The 25,159-nt window shown below is 47.1% G+C and overlaps 1 protein-coding gene across 4 annotated transcripts in view; it reads left to right on the top strand.

Annotated features, from left to right (window-relative positions):
* Window positions 1-1,742: 1,742 nt before the first annotated feature.
* The window catches only part of MBNL3 (muscleblind like splicing regulator 3), a 49,213-nt gene continuing 25,796 nt past the window's right edge, over window positions 1,743-25,159 (top strand). For 3 of the 4 annotated variants that reach the window (XM_081336559.1, XM_081336560.1, XM_081336558.1), the window contains exons 1-3: window positions 1,743-1,988; window positions 16,762-17,941; window positions 24,852-25,016. In XM_081336559.1, coding sequence (XP_081192685.1) covers window positions 17,768-17,941; window positions 24,852-25,016 — 339 coding nt within the window. In that variant the 5' untranslated portion in view covers window positions 1,743-1,988; window positions 16,762-17,767. Of the gene's footprint in view, window positions 1,989-16,761; window positions 17,942-19,875; window positions 19,910-24,851; window positions 25,017-25,159 lie in introns of those variants that run through there. The other variant, XM_081336561.1, reaches the window with a different exon arrangement.

Below are 25,159 nucleotides of genomic sequence, written 5' to 3'. Positions count from 1 at the left end.
GGAGATTCTCTGGTAGTTTATGAGAAAAGAGAAAAATGCCACATGCAGGAAAATCTATCTATCTATCTATCTATCTATCTATCTATCTATCTATCTATCTATCTATCTAATCTAATTAATCTAATCTAATCTATCTAAAGCGGGAATTCCCAGCCATGTCTCTTGTAATCACCACTGGGATTCAAACTTCTTGAACTGCTGTAAAAAAAAGTTCCAACTGATGCTGGATTCATTTTTTGCCCTCAATTAAATCAGTCTGGAAAGCAAATAGGATGTGAGACTGATTTACCTGAGCTCCTGGAATTTGATGACCAGGCGAAATAAATCTCTCCTCGTTGGACAACCAGGAACAGCTGCAGGAGGAGACGCCAGGAAGGCTCTTCCTTTCTTAGGCCCTGAAGAGGGAACAGCTGGCTCTGAAGTGGTCTGTCCTGGGACGACCTCTGCTTCTGTGGACGGGGACAGCCAAGCAGGGGCCAGGTTGGAGGGTACTGAAGGCCATCATGCTGCCGTACAAAGGACTGGCTGACATGCTGGTTTTGTTCAGACTTTTCTGCTGCTGTATTTAAGCCCGGTCTCACTTTTCAAACAAACAAACAAACAAACAAATCCTTTGAAAGGGATCAATTCATCTTCTGGGGGAAAAAACCTCCTGGCAAAAAAATGAGCAGGAGCCACTAAAGCTGGGCAAAGGCATCATACAAAGCTTTTTGGTCAAAGGTTTGGGAGGTTGCCCAATAAGTCAGTACAGTGGGTGGGTTTTTTTGTTTTTTTGCATTGCCGGAGCTGAGGTGGGCGCTGCCTCCATATGATGCAACCGGCCCATGGGCCGGCAGTTTGACACCCCTGGTCTAGGGTCCTTGCAGGGAGTGGTCCCCAAAGCCACGACGGTGCAACTGAGTCCACCTGCAATGCATCTCAAAAACAGGGGCAGTGTCGGTTTCACAGTTGTGGCTGCCATCTTGACCTCACCCGGCATCCTGGGAACTCCAGGCAAAAAAGCTGCCCTTTCCCTTTCACCGACAGAGAAAAAGTGACTCTGCCAACTAGCCACCACCAACCACCTTTCTGTTAACGAGGATCCCCACTTTTGCAGCCCTGCTCAGATGATACCTGCAGCTTCCAGCAGAGCTCCAGGCCAGCATTTTATCAGTGGGGAGAAGGGGGGGGGCGCATCCGTGAACATCTGGACGTGTTTTGCACAGAGGCTACTTCTGGATGGCCTTGGGGTGGGGGGGAGCAGGTGTAACTCCTTTTCCTGCCCCGAAAGGCCGGCAACGTCCGCAGAATCCCGAAGTTGGGGCGTGGCGTCCGTCCCTGGCCACGATGACGTTAAAATGACGCAACGCCCCTCCCAACGCGCGCGTCTCTAAACGAGGTTGCTTGGCAACGCCCCTCTCGACGTGCCTTGGCCTCCACCGGCTTTAGGCCGGGAAGAAGTGTGTGTGTGTGGGGGGGGCATCTTTCTGCTGAGTCTCTGCTGCCCCCCCACGCCACGAAACCTGAGGGGGGCAAATCCACTCCTTGAAGACTAGCCCGCCCCTCCCCGGCCCGCTCCGAAGGTCCGGCCGGGCCTCGCGGGGGAGGGCGGCGTTGCTATGGCAGCCTCTCCGCCGGGCCCTGCTGGGAGGGGGCGGGGCGAGGGAGCGGGCCCGCCCCGCCGCTGGAGTTCCCCGCCCGGCCGCGGGGCGCGCTCTGATTCGCTGCTGCTGCTGCTGAGGCGGCGGCGCGTCGGGCGGGAGGAGGGGGCGGCTCTGCGGCTTCCCCCGTCGCCTCGTTTCGCCTCGCCCGGCCCGGCCTGCCTCGCCTCGCTGCGCCGCGCCTCCTCCGAAGATGGCGGCCCGCACGAGCCCCTCATGCTAGGCGCGCGCCGCAGCCCCAGCCCGCCGCCCGCGCCTCCAGGGGCCGCGGAGAGCTGCTCCCCTGCCGCCGCCGCCTCCGCCGCCGCTTCAGCCGGCAGCAGCAGCAGCATCGGAGCGCCGCGCAAGGTAGAGCGGGCGCTGGCCTGGCGGGAGGCCGCTGACACGCGTCGGGTGGGTCGCTCGGACGCGCCGCCCTTTCCCCGCGGGGAGCCCGGCGAGCGAGGCCCGGCGGCGGCGCCCCGCCGGTCTGCCTGGAGACAAAGGGCGGGCGGGGGGCGGGGGGGGGGGGTCGGGCGCGCGGGCGGGGCGGCGGCGGCGGCGTGCTGAATCATGGCGGGACGGAGGGAGACGCGGCCTTCCCCGGGCGGGGCCTTCCTGCCAGGCGGAGGAAAGGCCGCGCTCTGCACCTGCTCAGAGGCCCGGGCGCCGCCAGCTGGCGGGGAGAGGCCGGGGTGACGCACGGGCGCTTGAAGACTTCAACTCCCAGCATTCCCCGGGCCGCGTGGAACCCTGGGGGGGAAGCCCGCCCCCCCTCGAATTAAGAGACCCGGGTGGGGAAACAGGGAGAGCCCTTCGCGCCCCCCCCCAGCTAGAGGGGTCCAGAGAGGCGGGCCGAAAGAAGCAGCTGCTTCGGCCAAGGTTGCCCCCAGGTGCTTCTGCCTCTCCGGGCCTGAGCTTGGCTCCCTCGGGCTTCCTTGTGGCTGGTCAAGGGGGGAGGAGGAAGAAGAAGAAGAGGAGGCTTTTCTGGGCTTGGTTTGGTGAGGCAGGACTACTCGTGTCCCTCCTTTGGGTTTATTAAACCAGGTGGTTTACTCAAAATATAAATAAAATGTAAAAAACCCGGCAGAATAACAGTGACAAATGCTTTCAGTAGAAACCAAGGTTGGGATGGCAAGATGGTGACTTGTGGGTTTGTTCAGTATATCCCCCGTGGATGGTATAGCAAAGTCAAGCTCTCAAAAAGGTGCCTCTCCACTCTGCACCTTCCAGAAAGCTTAAAATCAGGATTTTATGGAGGAGGCGACTGGCCTCTGTTTAATCACCCTCCCACTCCATTTTGGATGTCGGCATTACTGCTTTCTTAGCATTGCAGTGATGGAACAGGGAGGTGGGATGCCCTCCAGGGTGACTGTTGCAAGGAAAGAGCTGGGGAGCCCCAGAGTGGAAGCTGGTTCTCCCCAGTACAGTTCATTGAGGTTTTTTAATGTACAAAAGTTGTTATAGTGCAAGGATTTCAGCAGCCAAACTTTCCAGTTGAGCATCAATCTATCTGGGAGCCTGTTAAGGCGGAGCTTCCCTGAAGCTTTTTCTCAGAGCTTGGTGATGCCCCAGAGGGCGGGGACGTTTATAGCTGGTTGTTGCCATAACTTAACTTTATCCATCTGTAAACCACTTTTTGCATAGTCCAGGGCCATCCTGAGGTGTCTGGAGGGCATCCCTTGCCATCATTAGACTATATGTTTTCTCATCCAGTATGACCCAATCGAATGCCCCCTGGAATTGTGGGAATTGTAGCCAGCCACATGTGGAAGTTACCATAAGGGGAAGATTAGATCACCCTTGGATTGGGGGTGCCTGCATTTCAGACTTTTGCTAGGCGCTGCCAAGACAAACCCTGAATTTTCTTTCAAGTACTTGTCATTCAGCCCTGATTAAAAATTGAGTGTCATTGGTAGGATTATTCTGCTGTCAAGTTTCTTTCTTGTACCTCGCTTAAAAAAAAAGTTGCAGAAGAGGCTTTTGCCCAGATGCAATTCTAGTAGGTTGAATATCTCTCTGGAAGAAATAGATAAATAATTCTGTCTTCTTACGGATTGCTTTAATAAACTGTAGGAGAAATATTGGAAAAAGGGCAGTTCCAGCTGAATATAAAATTAAGGGGAAGTCATTAGAGGTGACTGGGCTAATTTTCCACATGTTCATTATCAGACATACATTTTTGGGAAGTGCTCCGCTGGATTTGTCTCAACAAAAAAGCGGAGGATAAATCAGCAGATTTTCAGGTGGCCACGTGGACATTAACATGAGGCTTGGGTGTCTGTGAAACTGCTGAAAATGTCACAGTGAGGGTGGGAAGCTTAACCTTCCCTCTGACTTGGCTTTGTGCATTGCCACATAAATCACAGGTGATTGGTTGTAAAGTATTTCAGGAAACTTTGGGAAGTTAAAAACAAGTTAGGCTGCTCTTGAGTTACAAGGCATGATGAGGAAGTTGCATTCTGATTGATCTGGGCCAGGTGTTATTTTCCCTGGGTGAAAGAGCCCTCGAGCACCAGTGCTTGTGGCAGTCAGGCTGGGGTAGACAGATTTCTCCTTGGGCTCCTGTGTCCTTTGCTTTCAGTTTGGACACAGCGGATGGCCATAGCTGCATTACATCTGGGGAGATTGTTACTTGATGCAGTGCAGACAGAATCTAGCGAAAGTTGAATGGGGGCTGTTGCACATGATTCCTAAACTCAGAAGCTTCAGATAGAGAGAGGACCCAAAATTGTGCAGAAAAAGACCATTCCGATCTGTATACATTTAGACAAGACCACACCTAGTCTGGTGTCTAGGATCTAAGAACCATTCTTCTGACATGTTTACAAGTCAGGCACAGATCAACAGCCTGAGATTGGCTTTTAGGGGCATGAATATTAATTTATTAAATTTCAAAACGGATGTAAGCAGTCTTTCTGAGTAAGAAACAATCTGCCATTATGCCAGAAGATTGTTTCACCTTAAGAGTCATTTCCATCCATGAGGGGAAAAGAAAAGGTGGGTTGCATCTTTAAATCCAGACAGTCACATAAATAACTAGTATTTGAATAGTCTTTTGCCAGGATATGTAAAGTAAAGTTGAGAATCAAAAGCCAAAATTGAAAACTAGCTTTGGCATCAGTTGTCTTCCAAAATATTCAAGTTCTGCTGATAACAGTAATACATTTTAAGTTCCTTAGCCTCCATGGTGAACTCTTGCTTACTATGTGAGTTTCTCCCCAAAGTGACCTCCATGAAGTTTGTGACTCTGTAAGGATGAGGGCAGAGTTTGTAAAATTGATATCTGTTACAAGTTCTGCCTTCCCTGTTTAGGTGTGAAGTATTCCTGTGCACCCTTGGCTGTGTATATTATGGGCAAAATATTCAACTGTATCTTCAACACACTTTTCATATTGGCAAGAAAAAAGAAAAAAATGCTTAATAACTCTGGATATAATTGCAAACTATATGTAATAGAGGTTTTTTGTCAGTTAGATGTTCTGGGCCTAGCTTATTAGCATAATTGTGATCATGTATCAACAGCAGGCATTGTTAGAGGCTTTATAGAGCTTTGTAAACAAAGAATTAGGTTGTGTGTATTGTGTTTATATGAGTTAGGGATATGTGAGGGTTGGCTTTAAAGACAGTATTTGAAACTGGTTTAGTTGAATCTCTGAATCAGTCTCCAGAATTCAGAAAAATTAAACAAAACTCCCAAATTGTTATTTGTGAGTCAGTCTATTATAGCAGGAGCTCTTTCAATTGATTTATTTATCAAATTTATATGGCTGTCTATCTCACAAAAAGTGATTATAAACAACACTGCAGTAAAAATTAGCAAATATATAACAATCATGATAAAAATATTAAAAAACATTAAAATAAAAATCAATGCCATACAGCTGGCATGCGATACAAATGTTAAAAAAGGACATATCTCTACTCTTGAGCTGTTTCTGATGGGCAAATTGCAACATCTCCTCTTTGCCTGGCTGTCATTATTTTACCTGACAGGCTATTCGTCTTTTTCCTCCAACATCTTTCAAACACATGAGAGAAGACAAATCTGCTGAGAAAGAGGCAGAACCCATGTTGCAAATCTATAAGGCTTTGCATATTAGGCTTGTCTGAACAGTTTAAGCCTTTCTCAGTGGGAGGGAAAAGAACCTGCAAGTAAAGTTAGGATCTGCCTGGTTGTTTCCAGATCTTTTAGGGATCACCATTCTCCAACACTTGTTGGTCCTTTCTTGATGTGTTGGGATTCCAATTCCCAGCATCCTCAGCTACGGTGGTCGAAGATACCCCTGAAGGGCTCTGTTGGGGAAATCTGCCACAGAACGTGACTCAACTCACCCCTTGAAGAAGGAACTGCCTTGGTGGCACGGGGGGGGGGGGGGAGAGTGGGTTGCTAAACCGAGGCCGAATGCACATTCGGGGGAGAGGGGTGCGATCCAGTGGCTTATCGAGTGCCCTGTGCATCACTTGGAATCCGAATCAGATTTGGATTCCTTTGTGCAAGCAACTGGTGATCAAAGGTTTTCTGTAGGGAGGGCCTTTCCTCCCTCCCCTCCTTGCAAAAGGAGTTGGGAATTTTGGCAGCCCTCCCAAAAGATTCTGGCTGCCGTTTGCACCAGTGCCATTTATTGTTCTGCTTTTGGCATCCCCTTTCCCCCCCAAAGCCAGTTCACCACCCACCGCCAAAGCTGCCAAAGCTGAAACCTTGGGCTGTGTCAAGAGTGAGAGGCCCACGGAGGGTTTGTGGAGATGCAGGCCAGGGAAGAGGAGCAGCTTCTGCTGGGAGGGACGAGGGGGTCAAGTTGGGAAAGACGAGGTGGGGGAGGGGGCATTTCTTTCTCTCTTGGGTGTGTGCCACCATGCACCAGGCAGACCTGGCACTGGAAGAAACTTCTTTCTCTGCGCCGAAAAATAAAGAGGCTCTGCGGGCACCTTTTCTGAGTTGCAGGTGCTAGTAAAATGCCTTTTAATCAAGTTTGTGAGTTGGAGAAAGCGTTCCCAGGATGGTCCTCGTTTTTTGACCACCGTACCTTAACTCAGCTCTCCTCTCCGTTTTTCTGACTTTGGTGCTGTCTGGCTGGGAGCACCAAGCCCTGACCTGGAATGGTGCACCATAGGCCAAATGCCCCCTGTGTGGAGTCACTGTTGGCATGAGCAGATGTGGGGCCGATGGTTGCAGACGTCCCTTCTCTTCCCCCGCTTTCCGCTATTGCTTGGAAGAAATTCATTTTGTCCCTTCTCTGAGAGAAGCCAAAGTCAAATTGCTCTTGTGATTTTTCCTGCATTTGGACGATTAAAAAGAAGAATTAATATGCACACGCAGACACCAAATGCGGCAGCTTCTCTACCCCCATGGGGAACAAAAGCAGCTAGTGACAGGAAATGCTGGCTTGGCGAACTTGTTTGCAACATACATGCAAGAGTGGAGCTGGTTAATTTCTTTTCTCTCTTTTTAAACTTCCTGTTCACAGTCTTGTTTGGATGAGAAGTGGATGTGTTTTTCCATGTAGCCATTCTGTGAATGTTCTACTGTTCAGCTAGCATAAATCTGACCATTTGGTACAGTACGTTCCTTACTATTACTTAACTTTTCTTTTTTAAAAAAATAGATAGCCTCCAACTTTAATTGGGGGAAATAATGTCGACCGCTATTTATGGCCGCAAGTTCTTTCTCTCCCCCCCCCTTTTTTTTCTTTGAAACGCCCTTGCTGTTGGACAACAGGAATTGTACAAAGCGCAGAGTAGAACAATTTGTATTCAGTCATGTGGAATCACATGGGCTTGGGCGCAGGCCTGGGTGAAAGAATCCTTGAGGATTCGTTTTCATTTTTATTTTCATTTCTTTTTTTGCATTCAAGGCTTGGATGAATGGGGCAGTAGAAAATACCCATGGTGGGCACATCAGCCAGTCATAGTTATGCATCAGCTATGCAGGTATGCTTGCATAAAAATACAGTCCTTGACAGAAATAGATTTCAACTTTCAATAGTAGGAGAAACTTACGAAATACCAAGTCTGGGTTTTGTTTCGGCACAATAGACACAGGTTGTTTAATCCCAGTTTGTTAAAGAGCTGTAATGGCTAGCTTGGCTTGCTTATGGCTCAGAAGATCACCAAAGGAATTTCAAATTTCCCTTTGTGGCTCTGGGTGCATGAAAACAACAGCCCAGGTTCCTCTGTCATTTCAGCCCCAGAAAAAGATCTGGCATCTGGGCTGTCTTTCAAGGACAGTATTCCCAAAACTCAACTACTGAACACAAATTATACAGGTTAGACGGTCTGAGAAAATCTAAAGTACAGAATCCCACTTGGTCCTTTCTAAATCAGGGGAGATAGCTTAGACCAATGTTTCTCAGTCTTGGCAACTTTAGTATGTGTGGACTTCAACTTCTAGAATTCCCCAGCCAACATGGCTGACTAGGGAACTGTGGGAGTTGAAGTCCGCACTTCTTAAAGTTGAGAAACACTCGTTTAAAACATTCTCTGAAATCTAGGGGTGAATTTGATCGGGTTCCCTTTTAGAAAACAGGATTGTGGAAATGGTGAGCCACCACACTCACACCTCCCCCCCCCCCCTGCTTTCAGAAGATCGGGAACAAGAGCCCTTACAATTTTTTTTAAAGTGTCAATTTACATAAAAAAATTTAAAGCAGAAAACCTATATTCTGTATTTCTGATTTTTAAGATTTTTAACGTGCTTTTTCTTAGAGGAAGAACTTTGATCGTCTCCAACTTTATCTGAAGATTTATGGACAGCAAACTCTCAGATCATTTCTGTTGGCCTGATTTTAGATTTTTAGGGTCATATGAAGTGGTAACGCACTGGAAGACAGAGTGGCAGTGCACATCTAACTAGCATCTTGCAAGCTCTGAATTCCATCTTGGGCTCCTCCAATGGTTTGATTCCTTCCCATTTTCCTGCACTGTTGTTCTTCCCATCTCCAGCTCTGATTACAGGATATTCACTGAATTATGGTCCAAGTGGGAATTCTGTATAGCTGGAGAAAACATGTGGAAAAATACATCCCTGCACACAAGTTGAAACTTGTGCAGTGTGTCTTCTGCAGCAGATCAAGCAAGGTCTCAGTAACCTTGGCAGCTGCACAAGGCAGCCGTTGCGTAAGAACAAATTGTGTTTAGTATACTGGAGAAATTGCCCAGGAACGTTCCTTCCCTTTTACCCTGCTGTGTTTTATCTGTGGCATGAAACTTGCACGTTGTAAATGCGACCGTGGAGAGAAATCCTGTCAAATGGTGGACCCGCTTCTGTGCTTCTCTCCAAGGGCAGCAGGGCCTAAAGAAAAGAGCAGAAAGAAATGAACTATAGCAAATGATGGGGCAAAAATGCCCCAGGATATAGTGTTGTCTCCTGTTGTGTCAGGCGATGGATTATACATTTTCTGGAAGGGAAACCATTCAAGTTACACTGAGAGACCATAACTAAGGAGAAATTTCCTGACAGTTAGAACAATTTATCAGTGGAACAACCTGCCTCCAGAAGTTGTGGCTGTTCCAACACTGGAGGTTTTTAAGAAGAGACTGGACAGCCATTTGTCCGAAATGGTGTACGGCAATGATGGCGAACCTTTTAGAGATCAAGTGCCCAAACTGCAACCCAAAACCCACTTAGGTATCGTCGGGCGCAAGGTGGGCGGTGCCTATTGGGTGGGCGTGGCCCATTGGGTGGGTGTGGCTGCAGTGGTAACGGCAGACTGGGTGGGACTAAAAAGTTCAATCGATTAATTCCAACTTTGTGAGATCTTTCTTTTTCCTGCAAAAAGTTGAAATTGATTAATTGATTGAATTCCACTTAGGGTTAGGTACCTGTGAAGTCATAGAGCAAAATGGACATCGCCAACAAACTCAGAGTGCTTGGCTATGGTTAGGAGGGCACTGACTTTTCTAGCCTGCCCTATCTATGTTTCCTGGTAAAATACATGGGAAAATCCCATTGGAGGAAAATTCCACTTAGGGTTAGGGTTAGGTCACCATGAACTCATACAGCAAAATGGACATCGCCTTTTTTTTTTTTTTTGCACACGATGGTGGAGGCCGAAAGCAAAAAGATTTTATAAAACCCAGCTGAAGGCCTAGGACTGGGGCGACTGCGCAAGTGCCAACAGAGAGGGCTCTGCGGGCCACCTGTGGCACCCGTCCCATAGGTTGGCCGCTGCGGTTGTAGGGACTCCTGCTTGAGCAGGGGATTGGAGTAAAAGACCTCCAAGAATAACTCTTGTTATTCTATTGCTGCAGAAGCAGTTGTTTAGTGTGAATCACTCACTGCAAGCCCCATCCATATATCAGGACAGGAGTTGATGCAGAAAGATTCTTACGTTTTTCTCCCCATTTCACTGAATAATTTCTGCCTCATCTACACCTAGGGTAGAAATCCCATCCCAAAGACATTTTTCCAAGCTCTGTTCCAGCATTTTTCAGTGCTCAGAAATATTTTTTTCCTTCCCATTATTTTTATAGGCCTGTAAAATGTCATTAGCAGGCTTTCCAAAAGCCCTGTGAAAAACAAATGTTTGGATTTCATCTGATAAGAAAAGGTCTGCATTTTGGGGAGGAAGCGATAAGCGAATGAGCTGATCCAAAAAAGCTGGAGGCTGAAGGACCTCGGCCACATTTTGGAGGATAGTCTGCTATTATTGTGATGGGCCACCTTCATCCAGAAAACCTTAATTTATAGCAATAATGCCATTTTGTGAGGAAAAAAGTACCCTTTGGCTCTTGAGTGAGACATTCTGTCCTAGGGCTGGATAAATTGATTTGCCTAAAAATTCTGGGAATTGGATCAGGGGTGCCAGCGTCCCCCCCCCCGCCCCCCCAAGGCTGCACCCATTCTCAAAGCTCAACTTTCTCCTGGCCACGACAGGCGTTGATGCCCAACATCTGTCCTTGCTCTGTCTTTGCTGGAATCTACTTTCCATGTCTTTCGTCTCTCTTCCCCCACCCCAACCGTTTTTTGGCTTTCCGATGTTCACAGTGTTCGCAACGCTGTGGTCATAAACAAGTGTCGCAATTGTGGCATTTCCTGCAGGATGGAAGTTTGGGCTGGTTGCCGCCCCCTGGCTTGCAGCTTTACCACGGGGGACAGCCTTCTCCCAAGTTCTTGTGTTTGGAGCTTTTAGAAATGGTCGTAATTGGGGTCATTTTTGTTCTGTTGAATATTCCGTTGTCCGGTGATTGTTTCAGTGTTTATGTTAGTGGGAGATTGCTTTCCTCTTATGGCCAGGCCGCAGTTCTTCCTTCATGATGAGCACACCAGACGCTGAGTTTGGTGGGCCAGGAATCTCCTTCAGAATTTGAAATGTGTGGCTTGCCTTTATGGATGGGGGAAAAAAGTTTGAAATTGTTCCTTGGTTAGAGTTGTGCTAGGGACTGTGGGAAGGAGAAGACCACCCCCCTTGTGCTGCTTTGTTTCTGGCAGTGGGGCAAACACGACTCCTCCAGATGGCCTCTGGGGAACCCCTACATTGAAAAACATTTAATTATTTATTACCATGGCCCAAAGTTGCAAAATCGTGACATTTGGGGGCTCTGGTTTGGAATGTTGCAAGATTTTGAAGATTGGGTGAGTTTTTAATTTTCAATTATGACGACTATTTGGTGGTTACACCAGTGGTCACCGATCTGAGGCTGGGAATTCTTGCCCGTAATTTATGGTTATACGCATGGATAGGAATTGATCCTCTTTTTCTTAAGCAGTCAGGAGCGGGGAATGCCAGCATTTTGTTTTGTTTTAGCAGATTGTGGGCTTATTTCATTCAAGGCAGACGGTGGCTGAGAATTGAAGTCAGGTCAGCTTCTAAACAAATGGGCTTTGGAGCCGCGGCTCTGGGGTGGTTTTTATTTTCCAGCCGGGTTCTTGGGCAAGGCTTCTCGACGGGCCAGAAATCTGCTGTATTGAAACGAACGGTGTTGTTTGTCCTCACGGCTGGGCCAGCCACGAAGAGGGTCTGTAGGACAGCCCCTTGCCCTTGGGACTTCCCCCTTGTGGGCGAAACGCTTGGCCAGGCTGGGCACGGTTGCTGGCAGAAGTCGCTGCGGGTGGAACGAATGGCATCTTGTGATCAGAGAGGCAAGAATTTTGAAACCCGGTGAAAAGTCAGCGGCCCTTGCCCAGTTGCCTTGGAACAGATACACATTTGTTGGGGTTCCCCGACCCAATCCAAGCTGATCCCCACATTTCAAATAATCTAAATAATTTATTTTAAAGATTTATAGGGCTGCCCATCTTAAACAACTCTGGACTGCCACATCACCGTAAGACCAGACGGTCTTACTACAGGTGATCCTCGACTTACGACCGCAATTGAGCCCCGGGTTTCTGTTGCTAAGCTGAGACAGTTGTTAAGTGAATTTTGCCCCATTTTGCAGCCTTTCTTGCCACACTTGTTAAGCAAATCACTGAAGTTGTTAAGTTAGCAACACGGTTGTTAAATGAATCCAGCTTCCCCATTGACATGGCTTGTCAGAAGGTTGCAAAAGGGGATCATGTGACCCCGGGACGCTGCAGCCATCATAACTATGAGCCAGTCGCCAAGGGTCTAAATTTGGATCACATGACCACGGAGATGCTGCAACGATTATAAGTGTGAAAAATGGTCATAGGTTACTTTTTTCAGTGCTGTTGTAAGTTCGAATGATGACTAAATGAACTGTCGAATATCTGTATAAAACAACCCTAAAGCAATAAAACTGCTGCATTCTGGACCAGTTGTAACTTCTGAGTGGTGTTCAAGGGCAGATCCATGTAAAACGCATTGCTGGGCGTGGCTTAAGGCATGAATGGCTGTGAGTGAGGCGGTTGACCACTGCCGCTCTGTCCATGCCCTTGACCCCCTTTAGCCGTGTTCTTTGAGCCCTCCTTTCAGGCACATACGGTACATCTTTGGGGCAGGGCCAGGTTAAACAGCCGGGGGGGGGTGCTTTTCATTTTTGTAGGTTGCCCAACTTTACCTTTTAAATTAAGTAAACTTCCTCGGAGAGGGGAAGCGTTCGCGAACGATATGTTCACGGAGAACTATTCCAAGTGTCTAGCCGCCTGGTGAAGTATTTGTGTTAATGGAGTAGCTCCTTCGGTTTTAAGTAGGAATGTGTTTTCTAGCAACGAGGAGAGGAAAGAGGGCTGTTATCTCCAGATGCTTCTACATGATCACTGTTTGCCCCTCGGTTGCTGAGCACTAACCCAACCTCCCCGTTACCCTGCATGCCAGCGGCTTAGATTTGCCCCAAACTGCATCATCCCTGCACTTCATCCTTTCTTGTGGAGATTCCTCAGAACGTAGGAGGTTAATCTGAGACAGAGGGGGAAAGAAAGGTTAACTTGGCACAATGTATTCATTGTTCAGTTAACTTTTTAAATTACCCTTCCTTTGTCGACTCCTGAATGGTGTGCACAGCCAAGGGATGTGACTTGGACCTTCCCCTCCCCTGCAGTCCTGTGAGGTGGGCTGGAGTAGGCAGTGAATGTAGAGATGGCCTTGAAGGACAGAAGATCTGCTACCAAGGCAACAGTCAAGTAAAGGTGTCTTGAGCCCAGCCAAAAAAGTGATTTATGAAAATAAACCAGACAGCCCTCCTGCTAATTCACATTTTTATCTTAATAAGGAAAAGGAAGCACATCTTTCAAAATTGGTGTCAGCCAGATAAGGTAGCCCAGACTAAGAAACAGACACGATTCAGACCTAAAGCTCATTTGTTGTACAGGGAGTCCTTGACTTAACGACCATAATTGAATCCAACATTTCTGTTGCTAAGTGAGACATTTATTAAGTGAATTTTGCCCCATTTTATGACCTTCCTTGCTACAGTTGTTAAGTGAATTACTGCAGTTGTTAAGTTAGTCACATGGTTGTTAAATGAATCTGGCTTCCCCATTGACTCTGCTGTTCAGAAGGTCTCAAAGGGGGAATCACGTGACCCTGGGATACTGCAACCGTCACAAGTATGAGCCAGTTGCCAAGTGTCCCAATTTTGATCACGTAAATGAATTCTTGTAAGTTGAGGACTAACTGTAGTGTGTCCTAGACCTAGAACAGTTGTACACACACAACCTTGCAAGTCCTGAATGTGCCTCTCTTGCTCCCTCTTTTACCTTCATGTGAACTGGGTGGCACACAGTAAAGCCAATGTTGAGATCCTGATGTCCTCCCCATGACTTATGGGTGTACTAGCCCCACTCCGCTGCTGGTCACCCAACCTATTTAGCGTTTATTGGGCTCTTTCCCTCTTATTTCCCTATGTCTTGGTTAATTCAAGCCTTGTGTTTGCTCTGGTTGCTAAGCGGCCCATTTTGACTGCCCAGGTATCGGCCTCCAGCTGCTCAAAGGCTGGGGAATTGAACAGGCCAAATGGCAGCTTAAAAGCAAAGCTCTTCCGCAGGCAATCAGAGAGAAACAAGGCCACGTTTAGGCAGTTACTGCCCAGTGGGTTTCTTAAATATTTTAGTAGCCAGCCATCTAGCGCTAAATTCCTTGCCTTGGGGTCCTCTGGATGAATTGAAGCGACGGCATCCATCATCCTGAGCTAAAGTCGCTAACTGGGAATCCTGAAAGGGCCTGGTGGTTTGTAGAAGGCTGGAAGAGGATCAGCCATGGATCCTGATTCAGCCGAGAAGTCAGTAAAAAGCTGCCCAGTTCTTGCTTGGCTTTAAATGGGTGTGATTCCTAGAAGAATTCCACCTCGTTCCAACCCATACAACAGCCTGTTGTGGCTTGTTTGCAGAGCTGCGCCCGCTTTTTTCCCAACTCTCCACCCCTCTCCCCATGTACTAGATGGAAAGAAGTAGTGCCAGAACCTCTAGGTGATAAAGTGTGCTTTAATGTCCCTCTCCCACAAGAGAGCATCCATCAGGTTGACTGTGCCTGAGTGTCTCTTCAAACCATTCCTGAACCGATTGAAAAGGGCCAGGATAACCATGTGCTCAAGAACATTTTCAGCTGCATAGACTCACCTTCTCTCCCCCACCATCTCAAAATGGAGTGTAATGGGCAGTAATTGGCACAATTCCTCTGGATCCAGTGAGGATTTTTTCGAAAGGAGATTACCTTCTTTAAGGCTGGGGATATCGCTGCATCACATCCATCCCACAGAGATGGATTCATGTCTCCATGGATGCATCCCGTCACCATCCTCAGTTTGCTGGAACGAGCCAAGGTGAGGAAGAGGCTGAAGAGCATAGGATAGGCCAGTCAACTGTAAGCATTTGGTCCAAATCTTGATGGGTTGCTTCCTCTGGTCAGACCGGCCATTTTGTCTTCAAAGATTCTCATAATCTATCACAGCAAGTCTGTGGGAAGGTCGACATAAATGGTGATGGTGGAGAACAGATAACAATAAGTCTTTGACCAGTTGGAAACTGTGGTGGTGGTGGAGTACTTGAGGAGGCAGTGGGGGTCTCGAGTTGTCTTTGCAAGCTTGGCTGTCAGCACTAATGGGCATCTGACTGGCACCATACTGAACTTTCCTCCTGTCTTTTGGCTTCTCACTGTGCTGAGGTCCCCGGGGGATCTGGGAGAAGCTGGGGCTCCAGAGCATTGAATAGGACTCTCGGGGCAGTCGTGTCGATGTTCTCCGCTTGTCCAACGGTGTAAACGTCTCAAGCTTCTGGAAATGGCTCCAGAGCATTGAGCAATTCATCAAATTCCAAAAGGCCCCAAGGGTGGACTTTGCTAATGGTTTCCTCACTCCCAGGGCAGGGGAAAGGAAAGGCACCACAAAACCAAGTGTCACCTTTGGCCACGTCCACCAGGCTTCTGTGAAGTTGTGCTTGGCCGTGATTTGGAACCAGGTCAGGTTGCTGAGAATGAAAGAGAGGAGGGCTAATCTTGCTGGTTTTGTTGATGGGCTTCCTAGAGACGTTTGACAAGGAATAGCAGCGGGTACAAGTGGACTCGCTTCCAGCCAAGGTTGCCATACCTGAGAGTTCGGCACATCCGGATGCTGTTCACGTTTGGGAAGCAGATTGGTCCTTGGGATCGTTCACACAAGCTTTTCTGAAGTCCTCTGCTGGCCGTCGGGGGGGGGGGGGGAAGAATTACCGACAGCAGCCTCCCTCTTTAGAAACAGCACTGTTTCCCCCCCCCTTTCAAAGTTTTGTATGTTGCATTGAGAGAAGAACCTGAACTCACGTTGTGTAGCCCAAAAATACAGCTGGAGGTGAGATGGCTGCTGCAAAATCCAGCTGTTCCAAGAGTTAATTTTTCGACAAGGAAAGAAACAGTTCCCTGAAATTTCAGCTTGCCGTTATGCTGATTTTTCCAGGAAAGTGGCAGGCGGGGGTGGGAATGCCATTTGATGGAGGATGGACCTTGTTACTTCTCCTGAAATTCAGCTTCTGCTTCAGCGGGAAGGTGTTAAATGTGAACTAGAGGACGGCTGGCCTAATGGTTATCCGAGGCTCCCTCCCTATGCCTTTTCCACGCCCGGGCCCTCCATCAACGAACAAGGTTGCAGAAGCCAGCAGCAGCTTCTCTTCACCGAGAAGGGCAGTTGCCCTTTCCTTTGTCTTCGGTGGCATCAGGGCTTCACCGCCCAGGGTTTGTTTGTTTTTTGTTTTGTCTTGCTCCAATCTGACCATTCTTCTCCCCCCCCCCAAGCTTGGATTATGGGGTTGGATGCGATGGGCGACAGGGAGGGGCGGGGTCAGGAAACTGGAGCTGTTCCCAGCTTGTCTGCCCTGGTGATGGCACCCCTTCCGTGTGCCAGGAGCATATTTGGATGGGGGCAGTCTGGAGGCTGCTTGCGGGTGCCCGGGGAGGGTGGCTGTCCATTGGGTCAGCCGGCCGGCGGAGGCATTTTGCATACAGTGGCAGAGAGGACGGAGGGAGGGGGAGGCAAGCACGGAGCCAATGTGTGCCAGGATGAGGTAAATATGGAACAAGGTCCTCTATTGGGCCTCTGCCCAGATATTAGGTTGCAAGGAGAACTGCAATTGGCTGCTTCCTCTTACCATGTGCAGCTTCTGGTAGGAAATGCCCTCCTTTCTCTCCTTTTTTTGCAATTAAAAAAAAATAAGACCGATAATCAGACAATGGCCCACTTCAGTTTCCTGCCATATCGGAGGAGACGGGGAGGCTTTCCCAGATCTGAGGCTCCTTCCTGGCTGAGCTGCTCTTTCTTCTCCTTTTCCCTGCAGGTTGCTGAAAAGTGCCTTCCCTGAAACTGGCATCGCTACAGCTGCTTCGACCCCCGACTTGGGCTTTCCCTCACCTGCACTCCGAAGGGCATCGAGAGCACCCACCTCCCAGCCCCCCCACCTGCCCCCTTCTTGGGAAAGAAGCCCCCCCCCCCCCGTCGCTGTTGGGTGTGCGTGGGGCATCTCGGCCAGCAGTCCAGCCGCCATCACTTTTCTTTTCCCTTTGGTTTGCTCCGTCATCTTTCTGCCCCCCTCCTTCCCGACTATGTAACAAACTCCTCCATTCTGTACAAAAAAGAGAAGAAGAAAGACAAGCACCAAACAAACCCAAGGGAATTTTTTTAAAAAAAGAAGCATTTCGCTCGCAGCTTTTGTAAATGTTTCAGGCGCAGGATGAAAAGATAGAAAGTTGCTGAACGGTTCTTTTCTGCCCAGAAACGAAACCATTCTGCTCAGTCTGGCCCGTTGCCGCTGTGGTTTCTTGGACGGACTTGGTTTTGTGTGAGGGTAGTTGAAACCCGCAACGTGAGAGCACAGAAGCCTGTGAGGACGGAGGACTAGAGGAATGCGAGTTGTTTTGAAATAGTTTTGGCAGTGGCACAAACATTACATAATATACGTATATATAAAAACATATATAAATATATAACATTTCTATTTTAACTTTGACAATTGCACTTTCAGGAGCTGGCCTCTAATTTGATTTTTTAGTTAGTTCTGATGAGATTTCTATTTTATGATTGGCTAAAAGTTTAACCTTTTCTTTTCGACAAGCATAATTTGAGTTCGATGAAACCTAAGTGCTGACGAATAGAAATTTTACCAAAGCAACAAGTTATTTCTTCACATTTTTAACTTGAATTTCCTTTTGATAAAGAAATCCCCTCCCCCCACACACACACGCATTTTCCCTTTCTTCAAAAGAAATCATTAGTATTCACCCGAAGAACATTGTGTTCCCCTTTTCCTCCCTCTTTTACCCCCTTTTGGAGGCAGTTTTTAAAATATGGCTCTGAACGTTTCCTTGGTTCGTGACACAAAATGGCTGACGCTGGAAGTCTGTCGGGAATTCCAGCGAGGAACCTGCTCTCGTTCTGACACAGAGTGCAAGTTTGCCCACCCTTCCCGGAGCTGCCATGTGGAAAACGGACGTGTTATCGCCTGCTTTGATTCCCTGAAGGTAAGGATGGGCTAACGCACCTGTTTTGCTGAAGTGCTTTCGAAACCGGAAAGGGTTTTTGTTTTGTTTTGTTTTAAAAAGCTTTCCTGGTGCACAATCAGTTCTTTCCCCAATTTTGGGAGCTCAGAGGTGAACAATGCAGGTTGTGTATCTGCTCAAATCCTGGCTCAATTTTTATTCTCAACAAGGAGAAGGAAGGACCAAAGGCCTTGGAGGGCAGCCAGTGCAAATATATAGGGTTCGTACAGAGCCAGTTTGGTCTAGTGGTTAGGCGCCAGGGTAGAAAGCAGGAAACTTCAGCTCTAGTCCCATCTTAGCCATGAGAGCCATCTAGGTGACTGGGCCGATCTCCAGGAGACTGGGAGCTCTAGGCATGAAAGCTGGCTAGGTCACCAGGAGATGGTGAATTCTAGGGGCAGGCACGTAGTACAGGCTGTCACAAAGTGGGCATGAACATAGTAAATACTGTTTTAGCAAAAGGGGTCCTCCTAAATGCCCTTGAATTGTCCAGCTGACTTTTGACTGTTGCTTAAAAAAAAGAAAAGCATCTCTTTTCAGAATGAAGCCATGCACTCCTTTTATTTGAGCAACAGATCCTGGTGAGTAGGGGAGTAAAATGTCTGGGCTGAAAAGATTGAAGCAAGCCCACAGTTGCGTCTGGGAAGGAAGGAGATGGGCTGGAGGTTTGTTCTCTTCAGCCAAATAACAACAACAATACAGGTCCCATTCCGCAGAACGGGGGCTGCAGGGACCTTGGCACATTGGCCAGAGCCTTACTTTGCAGAAAAGGAAGCTAGAGTAGAATACTCAGTGGAGGAGGAATTTTCGTCCCAGCTATTTTATGAGTGACAGTTGCCTTTGCCATCAGCCTACATGTTCTATCACCTTGTTACTTGGTACAGCCAATTTTAGCTGGAAACGCAGCTTCTCCTTGTACTTCATCCCAATCCTTCTCCTAAAAAATCTCTGGGAACCGCAGAAAAAACGGAGCTTTAAGTTGATAACTCCAGAAATGGCCTGCTGACTTTCTAGGCTAGCTTCACTGAACATGTCCTTCATCCAAGAATGTAAAAAGGGCCGGAGGTGTCATGTTGTTGATTTGTGTAAAATGGCTTCATGACTCCCCTAGTCCAAAAGAGAGTTCATTTAGTGGAGAAACAGAATGAAGGTGATCCTTTTTTAGCGACTGCCTCATTTAGCAATCATTTACAGCGGTGATGAAAAAACAACTTTACTACCCATCCTGTTAATGACCATTAATTCGTCTTACCTCTGTTGTGATGTATTTGGAAAGCGGAGGAGTTGGAAAGACCTGTCCTTTGCTTTCTCAAGTGGGCATTTCATAGCTGGTTCCCCAATCCTTGAGCAACATTGGGTCAACCTGTTGCTGCTTAAGGGTTTCTGAATATATTTCCCCGTTTTCTTTTGTACTGCTCTGTCCTTGAAAGCTACGAGCTTCAGCAGCCACACAAATACTTTAGATTTCAAGACTAAGGTGTTTACATTGCTTCTCTGTGACTTTATTCAGTAGTTGCATATTTCGTGTAGCAAATCAGTTTGATTTCTGTATTTGAAATGCAGCCAACACAATGACTGAACTAGAGTGGGTTTTTGTTTTTTTTTAAAGACCTGAACATGTTGGGTTTTGGACGCGAAAACAAATTAGCTCAGCTCACAAAGCAGAACTGATCCAGTTCACCTCCAGGAAGACAGCAGGGATTTTCCGTTGTCTCCTGTTAGATTTGGAGTTGCTTTGCCTGCTAGTTCTCTTTCACTCACTTCTGGGGATAAACTGGATTTATACTTACAACTTGGTGTAGAGCACATCTCTTCCTAATTGCATTTTCTGGCTAATGAGAAAAAGGAAGATGAATCTGTGTATCAGGGAAAAAGTCGTGGCAATTAGGATGTTGTAACCAGCCATCTCTTTACAGATCATGTTACATGGAGCCCAGTCATGCAATTAAGGTAATTGAACCGACAGTAATCCTTAAAAATGCACGCAAGGAATTGCAGAGAAATGCTGGAGACTTCTGTGGGAGCAAGCTGTGACAATAATTACAAAAGAAGGCTAAACCATCTGATTCCTGAAATTCATTCTTTCTTTTAAAGAAAAAAAATGGAGATGCCCTTATCTAAATTATGGCTGACTTATTTTGATGGTTCTTAGTTGTTGTTTTTGTTTTCCCCTCTCTGCCTCAAGCAAGTATTTGTCAGTATTTTTCCTTTCTCCCATCATGCAGGTGGGTATGATCAGAAAAGTCAAGATACGTTCATGAGAATGGAAGCTTGGATCATGCTATTGAGGGTGCCATCTTGATTTCTTTGAATAGGCCCTGTAGACGCTCCTGCCAATATTTATTACCATTATCATGATCGCTTAACTAGGTAGCTATGTCTACCCACTTGGGTTATCTATTCCAGGAAGGTAGATAGAAAGGATCTGATAGCTATGTTGGTACATTCTAGGGCAACTTCCTTGGAAGGACCTCCTATTCCTCTAGTCTTGGGGAGTGGAGCTTGTGTTTTAATATTCTGTGGCGATCTGTTCTTTCCAATCCTACATATTTCTCTCTTCTGCACCTCTTTCTGCTGGAAGGGTGTTACGTAGATAACCTTGCAAGCTGAAGAGCAGAGACACTGCCATAGCACTGGGCTTGAAGCCACATAAATATTTCTGAAGCTCTCGATAATTTCAGGCAGCATCTTCATGGCTTGCACATAGGAAGCGAGTGGCACTTTTTTGCTGATTGGTTCCTGTGGACCACCCTGCATGGCCGGAGCCAGCTCGCACCCGGGTCATCGGAAAGAAAAAACAGTGCCAGTGGGCCCCGCGGTTGCTCTCATTTGGCCCAAGCATCTGCAGCAGCCTTATCTGTCCTCTGCCTCCGTGGCCAGCAATAAAATTAGGGAATTTACAGGGTTGATGTGCGAGACGTTTCTTTCAACCATTTATTAACTGGCTGTGATTTTTTTGCAAACTGGGGTTTCCCCTCTCAGTTTGCTGAAAAGATCATTAATCTAAATACCTTTTCCCGGCATAGAAGGGACAAGAGTGAAACTTGCCAGCGGTTGGCCACCTCGCAGTTCCTCCAGCTCTTACTCACTGGGGTCTGCTAGAAGAAAGACCGGCTGAGAGACTTCTGTAATTGGAAAAATTCCCAAACTGTCCTTAAATGCACCAGTTCCTCAGGCCCGGAGAAATGCATTTGAAGGAGAAGAGCTGCCTTGGGACCACCCGTGGAGAAGGAAGTCCGGTGGTTGATTCCCAACTGTGTGGTTTGTTTGTTTTTTAACTTGAGTAGCTGCAAGGCCGAGAGGCGATTTGGCCCTTGTGGGGAACAAGAGAGATAGGTTAGGTTTATGCCTGGTTCTCCTTCAGCTGTTGTTCTTGGGGTCACAGCAAACATGGCAGCTTGCAGGTCACAGCTGGGTTCCCAAAACATTCAGCTAAAGCTCATCAGGTTATGCGGTGGCTTGGTGCAGCACGTGGATCTGACCGTTCTCAACTTCCATCTAAATTTGCCCTGACCTGCTATATTTCTGCTTGCAGGGAGGTTGTCTCCAAGTACAGGCAGTCCCTGGCTTACAGCAGTTTGTGAGATTCAGAGTTACAATGGCCCTGAAATTTTTCACACTTACCACCGTTGCAGCCTCCCCAGGGTCACGTGATCCAAATTTGCATGTTTGGCAACTGGTTCATACTTAAGAGTACTGTTGCTGTGTCCCGGGGTCACGTGATCCCCTTTTGCAGCCTTCTGACCAGCAAAGTCTATGGGGAAGCCAGATTCACTTAAAAACCGTGTTACTAAGTTAACAACTGCAGTGACTCACTTAACAACTGTGGAACGAAAGTTGGTAAAATAGGGCAAAACTCACTTAGCAAATGTCTGAACAGCATAAATTTTGGGCTCAATTGTGGTCGTAAGTCGAGGACTATCTGTAGAGAGGTGGTGGGGTCCAGGGTCCGAAGTTGACTGTGCAGGGTAATCCCCTTTATCTGTGAGTAAGCAAACCCAGGCGGGCCTGATTTCTCCTTTCAGCGGAAGAGGCTGGCCAGCCAGCAGAGGTGGGTGGCCTGCCGTGTTTTGTCCAGGCCAGATTTGGGCACAGCGGCCACCCGGCAATAACGGGCAGCACATTACAGCCTGGGCTGCTCGTGCTTGCTCTCGAAAGGTTAATGAGTTCTTGAGAAATAGAACTCATTTATCACACGTTCCACCGACTTGTTAAGAAATTAGGGTTGGGGTGGAAAACAGTGGGGCGAAATGAGGCAGAGGATATCACAAGGCTCCCCGATTGATACGCATCTTTTGGGTATCACAATGCCATCCTTCCGATTTACATGCCAGTAGAAGGACTGACAGAGGCATTGTATGTGTCTGTACAGTTAATCTTGTTAAGTTGTGATTGCCACTTAATCTGCTTCTTTGTGCTGGGTACAGAAAACGAGATGGGGAGCTTTGCAGGGCTGTGACAGCAGGAGGCGGCCAAGTGTGTTAGCCAGGCATTAGCCACACTCCCTTTGTGCGGCTGGAGTTGCTGGCCAGGGTTTGTGCAGCCTCAGCAAGACAGTTGGATTTGGAGCAAGAGAGGCTTCAGCTAAGAGATACACCCTGGTACAAAGGCTGAGCCAAAGCGGGCTAGATGGCATCGTCCCTGTTGGCATTCGGCACCTTGGGAAATATTTGGGAAGACCAGGCAGTTGTTCCTTTCCAATTCACCTGGCTTAATAGGACGTGATTTCAAGGAGTTGAAAAGTTGTTTACTTTTCATACTGGATGGACCTGTGCTTGCATTGGGGGATAATCTGTGAGCTTTGCAGCCTAGGAATCTTGCTGACATTGAAATTTGAAAGTTTGGCAGTTGGTAATTTTTTTACCCAATGTTGACTTCGTTTGACAGGAGAAGAACATTAGGAGAAGGAGCATCTGTTCTTCTTCTCATAGGAACTGTGATTTTGGCATTTTGTGCTGGAAACAGGTGGGCCCTATAGAAAACAAAAAAGTGTGATGTTTGTAAGCATCGGAGGACACGAAAGGCCAGGAGCCCTCGGTCTTAAAGCATCATTCAGAGAGCAAATGGGGCATTTTGCCATCTCCTTAAGCAATACAGGACAGTGGAGATGGACACGAAAGGCATAATTTCAGATCTTAAACTCCCGCAGGAAAGAATGGCAGCCTGGGCATGTATGGGGTTTGTGTGTTTGTGTGTGCAGAAGTTTGTTTTTATTTTTCAAAAACATCACTTATACAGGCAGTCTACATGTTGGCAAAGCTCATTTCTACAGTCTCATTTCTGCCTCAGGTATAAACCAGATTTTAAACTCGAGGATTTAATTCCTTGCCAGGAGAACTCTCCGATTCTACTTCTAAATCTCCCCGTACAATCCACTTCTTGGCAACCCCTTTTTGCAAGTTAGTTTTTGCATATTAATCTCTATCCCTTTCCTTCCGTCCAGCTGAATCAGCGCGATTAGAAAGTAATTTTAAGTTTAGCTTCCCCCCTGCAGAAAAGTTTCCTTGGCTGATTTTTGTGCAGAATGCCACTTCTTAGACGTTCAGGCTGGGGAAATTCCATTGTTCCCTCTTCTAGTTTGTAAATTCGTTGCTGTGGAGGGCTGTTTTGATTAATATTACAATCCAGATTTCTTTATGGTATTTCCAAAATAATTACTAACCTTCCAGAAGTTTTGTTATCTATTTATTCAGTCGTTTATAGCTATTACCCCAAACCTCCAAAGGAAACAGATTTTGTTCCCCCAAAGGAAGGCCGCTAGCTCTTTCATGCCGTTCTGATTTCTTCGAAGACTGCTTGCAGGCCTGGCTAAAATAAAAGGATTGAGCCACCTTTGTGTCTCTCCTTCTGTAATCTGAGGGAGCTATTTAAAAAATGCAGTACATTTCTTGGCGCTGATTTCTTTCCCACGTTGAAAACAAATTGTCAGCTCAGATGGGTTGTTATTTTTAAGTCCAGGAGCTGTTTGTGTTAATTAAAGCAGTTGATTTTTCTAAATTATGTGACAACACAAACACACATTGGCCCTTACCGCAACCTGTCCCTTCAATGAAATAGGGCTCCTTTGCACGGCCTTTCCTTCTCTTTCCTTTTGTCTGTTTTGGCTGGGCTCTTGATAGCTGAGGGGCTCCACGGGAGCTGAGGAATTAGCACCCCCAATTCTGCACGAGGAGTGAGCTTTCTCTAAGTTACGCCCCTTTGCATGTCCTTCCTCTGCTTTAAAAGATGCATTATCGCTCTCAGCTTAGTGATCATTAATAGGACACTTTCTCCAAAAGCTGAAATCACTAGGGGTCTGCCCTCTGGAAGCCAAAAACCCCCACCCTCAGTCTGTGGTGCACCCTGCCCTCTCCCCTCCAGCCACATGGAACCGCCAAGCCGATTGAATGTTCTGCAGAGTTGCCAGTTAAAACAACGGATGTTCCCAGTAAGATCTTGGCTTAGGAACTCAGTTGCTTGAAAAGTTGATAGCGGATTTTCACACATATCTAACCCCTCCCCCACAAGAGGGTTTATTCTAAATGGTGCTGGGAAGCCTTATTACCTGAGCGCAGGGCCAGGGTGTCCATGAGGTCAACCTTGACCAAATTGTATATTACTACTTAAAAGTTTTAGTTTATTTTTATTACTATTTTATTACTATTATACATTTTTATTACATCCTCCCTTTTGGAGTGTTTTTAATTTTTGTTAAATATATTACATTTTAAAAAAATTAAAAACCATTGCATCCTGTCATGTATTTTCTGTGCTAATATCTTGCATAAAATGCAAAGTAAATGGTGGGACACACTCCATTCTTCCTCGAGGTGCTGAATAATCCATTTTATCTTGGTCTCCCGGGAATTCTGCTTCTGAAGATCTGCTTTTCTTTTTTTCACAAACTCCTCAGGGTCGGTGCACTCGAGAAAACTGCAAATACCTTCACCCTCCACCACACTTAAAAACACAACTTGAAATCAACGGGCGCAACAACCTGATCCAGCAAAAGACAGCCGCTGCCATGTTTGCACAGCAGATGCAGTTCATGGTCCCCGGAGCCCAGCTGCAGCCGATTGTAAGTGGCAGGAATAATTCTCTGGGTAAGGTCCAATCTTGGGGGCTTCTTGGGACAGAAATGTCAGAGGTAAGATAGGGCCACATTTCCACCAAGATGAAGATGAACCGAGGTGATACCATTGAACAGCACAGATCGCATCT

This window comes from Vipera berus (assembly GCF_964194415.1).
Source record: "Vipera berus genome assembly, chromosome: 11".
Classification (NCBI taxonomy): Eukaryota; Metazoa; Chordata; class Lepidosauria; order Squamata; family Viperidae; genus Vipera; species Vipera berus.
Note: the sequence above shows the minus strand (reverse complement) of the source record. Positions and strands in the feature narration are given on the sequence as shown.